This window comes from Electrophorus electricus, chromosome 16 (assembly GCF_013358815.1).
Source record: "Electrophorus electricus isolate fEleEle1 chromosome 16, fEleEle1.pri, whole genome shotgun sequence".
NCBI lineage: Eukaryota > Metazoa > Chordata > Actinopteri > Gymnotiformes > Gymnotidae > Electrophorus > Electrophorus electricus.
This window is the reverse complement of record NC_049550.1, coordinates 5,724,012-5,733,875: the sequence shown is the minus strand read 5'-3', so window position 1 is coordinate 5,733,875 and position 9,864 is coordinate 5,724,012. Positions and strand designations below refer to the sequence as shown.

Genomic DNA, 9,864 nt, shown 5'->3' with positions numbered 1-9,864 from the left:
TGGCATTCCATGTATGCCTTGCGTGATAGCATCTTGCATCCCACTTTTATGTTCTGGATTGTCTCAGGGGCATCTTAGCACAGCTTGCAGCTGAGGTCCTGCCTGGTGTGGTAGATCCCAGCCTTTGCTGTGCTGCCATGATTAGTGCCTCTGTGCTGTCTTTCAATCCAGCCTTTTGTAGGATTTCTCCATATCAGCCACTTCAACAATCTGCTGGTAGTAGATACTGTGAAGGGATTTTTTCTTGTTCCTCTTCACTTCCACTCACTAAGCTCTTTTCACTTGGGGCCATTATTTTGGTGTATTCCTGGATCTTGGTTGTTTCATCCTGGATAGTGGCTCTGACACTCACTAAGTCCTCGGTCCCCCTCCTTCCACATAGTGTATAGTCTCAGAATGCTGAATTCGGGATGAAACCCTCCATACATTGTGAGGAGTTTCCTTGTCTTGATGTTAGTGGCTTCTATCTCATTTTTAGGCCAGCTTATTATGCCAGCAGGGTACCTGATAACTGCCAGGGCATAGGTGTTGATAGCTCGGATCTTGTTTTTTTCCCATTTAGCTGATTTCGCAGGACTTGCCTTACTCTTTGTAGGTATTTGGCTGTAGCTGCTTTCCTTGTGGCCTCTTTGAGATTCCCATTTCCTGTGGGATTCCAATGTACTTGTCACTGTACTCAACATCGGTTATATTACCCTCTGGTAGTGTGATCCCCTCTGTTCTAGCAACCTTCCCTTTCCTTGTGACCATATGATCACACTTATCTGGCCAAATTACATTCTGATGTCGTTGCTGTATTTCTTGGTGAGATGGATTAGTGAGTGTATGTCTTATTCAATTCTGGCATACAGCTTGATTTCACCCATGTACAGGAGATGGCTGATTGTTGCTCCATTCCATAGCCGATATCTGTAATCATTCTTGGCAATGATCTCACTGAGGGGATTCAGGCCTATGCAGAACAGCAACGGGGGGGGCATCTCCTTGGTAAATTCCACACTTGATGGTGACTCATGCTATTGACTTGAAGTTGGCCTCTAGGGTTGTCTTCCACAGTCACTTTGAGTTCTTGATGAAGGCTCTTAGAGTCCTGTTGATGTTATACAGTCTCAAGCATTCTAGGATCCATGTATGGGGTTTTCTTGTAATCAGTCCAGGTGGTGCACAGGTTGGTTTGTCTGGTCTTACAGTCTCAAGTGACTGTTTTATTCACCAGCAGCTTGTGCTTGGCTCCTCTGGTGTTCTTGCTAATGCCCTTCTGGGCCCTGCTCATGTATTGAGCCATGTGCCTACTTATCATAGCTGCAATGATGTCCGATAGGAGCAGGTTATCGGCCAGTAGTTGGATGGAATTGCAACTTTCCGTGGATCCATCAGGATCAAGACTCTCCGGCCTTCAGTTAACTATTCAGGGTGGGGTCCATTAGCAGCTGGTTCATTTGGGCTGCCAGGTGCTCATGGAGAGCTTTTTCAACCAGTAAACATGGTCCATGTCAGGGCCTGGTGCTGCCCAGTTCTTCATGCTTAAGACTCTTTCTTGGATGTCTGCTAGTGTGATGGCTTCTGGATCCTGTTCAGGCAGATTGCTGTGGTCAGTTCTCAAGTTCTCTAGCCACTATGAATTGTTGTTGTGTGATGCCTCTTTCCTCCAAATGCCTTTCCAGTATTGTTCAGTCTCCGGCTTTGGTGGATCTGTTCTTATGCTGTTGCCCTGCCACTGGGAGTACACTTTGGACGACTCATGGCAGAACATCCTGTATATTGTTCTAGCCTCTACTTCTCTTCAGGCAGTCAGCCAGAGTTGTTAATCTTTCTTTGGCAGTCTCCAAGGCCACAGGTTTGGACAGTTAGTTGTACTTCTCAGGTACCTTCAGGTGCCTTATGGAGCCTTTCTGCATTCTGCTTTTCTGCATTCACATCTTCCAGCAGCTTTTCAGGTACTTCACTTGGTCTTGATAGTCTACTATGGCTTACTATTTTCAGTCTCAGGTCAGCAGTTCTAGTATTGAGCTTGGTGCATGGACTCATGGGGTCTTGATCCCCAAGTTCAAGGTGTGGGGATGATATCTCCCCTCTGACCTGTCATCCTGGCTCCCCCTTGCTGTAGCATATGTGTAGTACCTCGTCAATCTCAAGTTGTGATAGCATTTGCTGGTTGTAGATGTTGGAACACAGCGCTACTAGTGGTTTTGTAGTTAATCTAGATGTTGGCTTTAAAGCAACCATAGTTCCCCACTTGAACAGGCAACCTTCTATTTACTAATCTAGTACATTAACCACTGAGCTACCACAGCTCCAGTGTTTAATATCTGTATCACTATTAATTCCTGTACCACTTTTCTTTAGGTATTTATTTGCCCTGCAAATAAAACAGGATTTGTCCAGTGGTAGCCTCACCTGTCACGACAACAGCGCTGCTCTGCTGGTCTCTCATATACTGCAGGGTAAGTCTTTTGCTTACATAAGGTCAAATTTAAAGATTTACCCCAAGTTAATACTTTTGAGAAGCTCTGAGTTCTATCCTCCCTAAGCAAATAGGCAGTAGGAACATCATCCAGGGCAACACAAACTTAAACAGAGGCAGGTTTTAACCATTGTACAATCCTATAGAATATAATAAATCATTTCCACATTTCTTTATAAAAGCAGTTGTTTTACTTGGTTTAACATTTTACTTGGAATTCATCAAAAGGTTGTCTTGGAAACATGAAATATAACTACAGCACACTACTGTATGGTTCTCTCACTTTTATTTTCTATCTCTGCAGCAGAACTTGGGGATTATGATGAAGAGGTAGATGTTCATCACCTAGAAATTAAGCAATATGTGCCAAATCAGGAGTACCTGGACCACAAGATTATTCGCTTTCATAAGAAACACAGGTATGCATCCCCAGAAACACACACCCACAGCTTAACCAAGCTTACATTATGTGAATTCTCACTGATGGGGTTGAAAACTTTAAACAAGAAACAGTGATTTCAGTGACATTGTCTTTGTCCCCACTTTTCAATTTTTCATTGTTGTCTTATATTTTGTGGTTACATAATCCCAGGAATTTAAGACATATTTCTGTAAATTTTGTAGAGGTGTAAAGATCCAATGATATAAGATGCCAACCTGAAGGAGTACCATGGCATGATCTGTATTGTAGACATTTCAAAGGGTGGCAAATTATATACAGAATAAAGCTGAACTTGCAAAGTATCTGACATGTAACTTAGTGAAAGATGTTTGCTCATTTCCTAATTAAAGAGTGGTGACTGAACTGAACTGTGAGATCAAACTGTTTGCTGTGTTGGAAGTTTTAATTAATGATTGGCTATACCTTGGCAGGTTCTGTTCTGATTACTTCCGAAATCACTGGCATACTCAGAGCCAATAAATTGAATGTGATATCAGTTTCACAGTAAATAGGCATCAAGTCAGTTTTATTTGTGTATTGCTTTTTACAATAGACAACGTCACTGTAACAGGGAGCGACCACAAGGTGGGCACATATGCTGAGAAAAGTGAGATTTATTATGGGCAAATCCATATTCAGAGTCATTAGAATGGTCCAGGGAATGGCAACCATCAGGAGGACTAGTGATCATGTTTTTATTCACATAGAGAATTAATTCATTTAACTATACGCAAACAGCAGGGTAAGATTCTATGATGTAGGTGGGTATTATATGATAGTGAATGAAAATAACTTTATCAAGCAGCAAGTTAAGATTGTGTTGTAAATATATCATTAATAAATAAATATATAGATTGAAAAGCTTCTCTTTATTCATGATCAGAGGTCACAGTCCTGCCCAGTCAGACATTCATCTGTTGGAGGTTGCCCGAAAGCTGGATATGTATGGCATTCGTCCACATCCTGCAAATGATGGGGAAGGCATGAGGATCAGTCTGGCTGTCACCCACATGGGCATTCTTGTATTTCAGGTAACAGGGAAATATCAATAAACATCATCGAGATAGGTTCATTTCACTCTAAACTTGCAGCTGCTCTGAACTTGTACTGCTGTTTGGTACTACAAACCTCTACCTCATTTCCAGGGTAACACAAAGATCAACACCTTCAGCTGGGCCAAGATCCGCAAGCTGAGCTTCAAGAGAAGGCACTTTCTTATCAAACTCCACACCGAGGCTGGGGTGAGGGACAATGATAGTTTGGGTGTTCTCAGATGAAGTTCCAAATGCTCACACACTATTACTCACACAAGACACACAATTGTGAAATCCCAACCTCAAATCTCATAAAGCTGTGAAAGATCTCAACCATAGTCAGACTAAGTAGGCATAAACCATTGATGGTAGATATGAATTTTAGTAAAGGACATGGAATCTTACTATGGCAGCTTTTTCTGGCAGTACTGACTTGAATACTATATATTATAAATGTGACGGTTGGTGGCAGGGAGGGAACGAAATACGAATGTTGTGAAGGAGTTTCTTTATTCTCCGGAAGTAAACCAACAGAAGCAACATAACATCAAGCATTCAAAAAAAGAACACAAAAGAAAGCCTAAGCAAAGTGCTGGCAGCAATCACTCCAAGCATGGACTCAGCAGCTTCAGGTTTGGATGAGGTCAAAATGCTCGTCATAGAGCAATGTGCAGTACTGGAGGTAGGTGCCTGTGGGCTAGATAAAGTGAAATTTAAACAAGGAACCGGTGCGGGTGATTAGTAATTAGTATTTGGATGATTGGGGGGGGGGAGGGGTGTCAGTGGGCATGTCCCTCTGGCTGGGTGTCCCATGAACTGTGACAATAACATTTTTGCTAGGAAAGCTTAGTTCTCAGTGGCTTGTGAAGAAAGTTGTGATCACTATCAGAAAGAATATATTCTTTTTTTTTAAAGTACTTAAGTATTAGACAGTTCTTATCTCCATGTTGACCCCAAGGATAAGGATGAAAAATTCACACATATGTTTATACGTGTACAGTGAATGAAAACTGAAACATGTAACTGATAAAAATAAAGTGTTCATTCAGGATTTAAATTTGAAACCACTGACTTATAGTATGGTAAATTATATTCCTAAATGGTTTATTCCTTGATGCTTAAGAATATTCATAAGAATATTTCCCCAGCAGTACATCAGTAACTTTTTATGATTTGTGCATGCTCTCACTTGGGTGTGGACAATCATCTCGACATGACAGCCTTCACGGCGGGACACGGTGGAGTTTACCATGGCATCCAGAGATATTTGCAAGACGTTCTGGAAGATGTGCGTGGAGTACCATGCCTTCTTCCGACTGGCAGAAGAGCCTAAACCACAGCAGAAGTCCCTACTCTCCAGCAAAGGCTCCAGTTTTAGATACAGGTACCATTAAAGAGAACGAGAGAGTTGGAAACAAACAAGAGTACATAAAATCTGTGATATGAGGATGGAGAATTTTCTGTCTTTTTAAAAAATGCATGATGAGTCTTCTGAAGGATGTTTGCTTGTTTCAGTGGCAGGACACAGAAGCAACTCTTAGAGTCTGTGGGATCTGGAGAACACAAACGTTTACCATTTGAGAGGCAAGAAAAATGGTTTTGCTTGATTTTAGCACCTGTTTGAAAAGTCTTTTAAGTGAAGTTGTTGTTAATGAATGCATGTTTTTTTAATGTGTATATATTATTTCCAGGACACAGTGCAAGTCTGAACATAACTCTTGGCAGTGCAAGTCATCCCCTGATTTACTTACTGATGTCTCTAAACAGGTATAGCATGGAAACAAATTAACTTAATTAATTTAAATTACACACATCTCAACACATGACTCTCCGAAAACTTTGCAGCTCTACGAGAAAGCTCATCTCTTCCCTCCCCTTGCTACATCTAAGCAACATACAGATGTGTCTATGGATGACCTTGAGCGATCCCACCCCTTGGCAAGAAACCATGCCTTTTCAAGCAAGTCTGTATCTCCAAAGCCACGATCGATGTCTACATCAGGGATGGAACGTCGAGGTAGAGCTGGTCAGAGGCCAGGGGCAAGGAGACGCCAGTCCCCCAGTGCCCAGCACCTGGTCCTCCTTTATCCCAACAGCCCCCACCTGCAGTTCCACCCAGTGCTGCCATCCTTCCCTCTTTCAGCTTACCCTTATCTGCTTCAAGACCAGACCTCTTATTCTCTGGACCGGCTCACTCCAGACCATCCGAGTTCTACACCTTTGAAGTGTTTGTCCAGGCAAACTGGCCTCTCCTCCTCACCTGCTTCTTCTTTGTCACCACCACGACGGCAGCAGCACCTGGAGAGGCTCCGGCTCTCTGGAATCGAATTGGCCGGATCGAGACTCTACTCACTATCAGGAGGGGGGCTTGGGGCGGGGTTGAATAGAAAGCTCAACATGGGAAGAATGGAGGCTGGGCACTACAGTGATGACTCCACCTTTCAGACAGGGTTACCTCGTCGAGCCTCAAGTCAACCGGATGTGAAGTTCCAGAGACCTACACTGGCTTCCTCTGCTACAGTCTTTGCTTCAGAGTTTCGACCTCTGGGGTATTATCCCCACCTGTCACGTTACCAGGTACCTCCAAGGCCCACTTATCTCCCTCTAAGCCCTCTCCCTTTGCCAGAACGACCTGCATCTTTGTGCGTACTTGGCACTGGGAGTTACAGTGATTCGGATTCTGACTCTTTTTATCCCTCCTACTGCCCTAAAGTGGTACATTCTGGCCCCTTAGCACGTATGCGCTTTTCTTCTGGAAGCCTGCAACTAGATGAGGAAGAGGGGGAGGATGACGAAGATGCATTCGATCAGTGTGATGGGGAGAACAGTGCTCTCACTTCAGTCAAGGTCATGAAATTGTAGCTCTAGTTAAAATGTCCAACTGGAGGTGCTCAAAAATAAAAATAAATAAATAAATAAAAAGAAATCACATCAAACTGTATGAAGTAATAATTGCAAATTTGATTTGCTAAAAAAAAAAAAAAAGTACTGATCTTTGTTTGACATACACTTGCCTCCACATCTCCACATGATGGGAGATTCCATTGTAGTGGCACTACAAATCTAGACTAAAACAACAGATAATTTCACACATCCTTTTGTTGCTTCCCATTCAAAATGACAGCAATGAAAGTCCACCCGTGAAAGACATTGATAAAATTAAAAAATGACAACAAATATGGACTGAACATTCCAAATAATATTAATGACAACATTGGGCTCTTGCATATATAAACAAAAGCTTACTTTTGAAACTACAATGAAATAATATTACACCAAAAGAAGATTTTATATTAAGATTTATTTTTCTCATTATAACCATTTATTTTAATTTTTTAATTTACATATAGAACACATGAGTGGAAGGGTTTTCATGACATGTGCCTTGTTCTGAACCTCACCATATTCCCATTTTAATAAATATGCTTAAAAGCATAGCTAATGTAACAAACTATGATGTTTGACCCAGACTGAGAATCAGTTTCATAGTTATGACATGTCTCAGTATATAGTTGCTTAGATATAAATGGCAAAGATTATAAAGGATACTTTAATGGAGTCCAATGCTCAGTCCTTAGTTATCTATAATTCGACAATAATTGTTTTGTTTTAATATGTAAAGCCTTTCAGAACACTTGATACAAGTACCTCTTGCAACACTGAGCCAGTAATTATGTACAGTAGTTTAAAGAAAAGATGGAAGCTTATAAGAAATTATGATTTATAAATAAGAAATTAATTCCTTCTCATTAGTCCTTCTGTTGACAGATTTATACACATGTCTTGCACGTAAATTTATTAATTGTTAATAAATTAAATTTGTGATTATTTTCCATATAATTTTTATAAATATTCCATATTTATTCCACATTATATAAACATTTTTAAAAATGATATTCTCTATACATTTCAAGGAATTGAAGCATGGGTTTATTAAAACCTTTTAGTCACAAAGGAATGTACAAAAATGATCAAAAAACATATTACCATTAACCAGCATTAGCTGTATAGTAAAAACATAGTGCATCATTATGATTCCAACATAAAACACCAGAATAGGAAAAAAAAACTGCAAAATACAGCTGCACAGCATGTAAACAAATGACGTTTGCTAAAACCAATCTGTTTTCTCTTCATTTGCAATGTACAAGTATAGGTCGTCATGTGCTAGAGGCTGTAGTGACTATAATATGAAGTTCCAGTTAAAACAAAGCCTTGAGACTGGCTAGTCAGTTGATGTGGAACTGCTTAAAAAGTGACCTAACTAGTGACTGGCCATTAGGTTTATCATTGATCATTCAGCCTGATAACATTTATGTTTTGTAAACATTGAATTATAATACAGATTGTGCCACATTAGCATAGATTAATTAGCCAATTACATATTTTACAGTAAGTGTCATTAGCTTAGTCTGTGCCACTCCTACACTACTGGGTAAGGATGACTGATGGTACAGCAGGACACTGTAAATAAATAGAGACAGCATTTGACTGATCAAAGTGATTGGGATTACCGTCATTACTAAAAATAGACATGTCAAAGAAAAAAGGTAAAACAGAAAGAGAATCCTGGGGAGAGCAATATGCTAAAATTGCAAATAAATTACAGGACTCATGGACCCAAAAATTTAACAGTAAAATCAATACCCATGTTATGATCAGACAGTGAGCTAAAATGATACAGAGCCATATGTCTACAGAAAATCTGGATCTGACTGTATGTTTTTTGAATAAGGGTTATATTAGGACTTCAAGGGAAATCTCTTGCCACCATCTCAATGCTAACCACTCACATAAAATAATATTTTTTTTTTCCAGTATTCCATTTCCTTATGTTTTTTTGTCATTGAGATCTTTCTTCTTATTTTTTACTGAAGAGATTTCCCTGTTTAATATATTAATTACGAAAGTTTGTTCTTAGTGGTGGATTTGTAGTGTGTATTACTATCATTACAAGTGGCATAGTGTCTGCCAAAAGGTACAAGAAGAATTATATATACAGTTAGAACCATCCTTGTATGTCATGATAAAAGAATAAGTATGAGGGAAAAGCATAAAAGGCTACAATTGAGTGCAACAGTTTAAATGATCCAAATATTTACCTCCCTTAGATCATTAATCCTCAAACCACATACAAATTGTTCCTCTGAAAACTTATGAACAGCTCAATCTTACCATTTAACAACAAACTCAAATGTTTGCATCCCATTTGATAATCATTCACACTATTTAACTTGAAAAATTAGGTAAAATTAGGTGTATGAGCTTTAAAAACTAATGCCAGTAATGCTTGATGAAAGGCATCAGGTGTGTTAGATTAGCATTGAGGTTTGAATTTGCAAGTAGGTCTTCAGGAGAAGTCTCAGTTTGCTGAGAGCAGCAAAAATTGGATAAAAAAAAAAAAAAGCAGCTGTCAGAAGACCTGTCATTCACAAACACACCGCATAGGGCTTAAGAGAGATATATAAAAAGATATCAAAGCATTTTGGGATACCAGCAGCAACTCTGAAGGCCATAATCTAGAAATGGAAGAAACGGACATCCTGACCATATGAGTAAGTGAAGGACCAATAAAAAGAACTGACAACTATTAGAGGATGGAAGATTGTGTGAGAGCCCTGCAAGAATCTAAAGCAAATGATAGGGGACTTCAAGTCTTTAGAAGCAAATGGAATAAAAGTCTACATGTCCAAAGTGATGCACAGTCTTCACAAGTCTGGAATGTTTGGGAGAAAAGCACACAGTAAGCAACTGCTTACATCTAGACACACAGAGAATATTAACACACCAGATGAGTTTTGTTTGAATATTATGTGGTCTGATGAGAGGAAAGTTTAACCTTTTGGTCATAATTCACACAGGTGTGTGTAGAGAAGAAAAAAACTCTGCCTATGAGGAGAAGAACATTAGTCACACAGAAAAGC

General features: G+C 39.8%; 1 protein-coding gene across 1 annotated transcript in view; it reads left to right on the top strand.

Annotated features, from left to right (window-relative positions):
* The window catches only part of LOC113574947 (FERM domain-containing protein 7), a 15,443-nt gene extending 8,641 nt beyond the window's left edge, over positions 1–6,802 (top strand). Inside the window, exons 5-12 of the mRNA XM_027006182.2 lie at positions 2,347–2,444; positions 2,769–2,883; positions 3,790–3,937; positions 4,052–4,147; positions 5,161–5,324; positions 5,456–5,524; positions 5,632–5,707; positions 5,786–6,802. Coding sequence (XP_026861983.1) covers positions 2,347–2,444; positions 2,769–2,883; positions 3,790–3,937; positions 4,052–4,147; positions 5,161–5,324; positions 5,456–5,524; positions 5,632–5,707; positions 5,786–6,802 — 1,783 coding nt within the window. The remainder of the gene's footprint in view (positions 1–2,346; positions 2,445–2,768; positions 2,884–3,789; positions 3,938–4,051; positions 4,148–5,160; positions 5,325–5,455; positions 5,525–5,631; positions 5,708–5,785) is intronic.
* Positions 6,803–9,864: the final 3,062 nt, after the last annotated feature.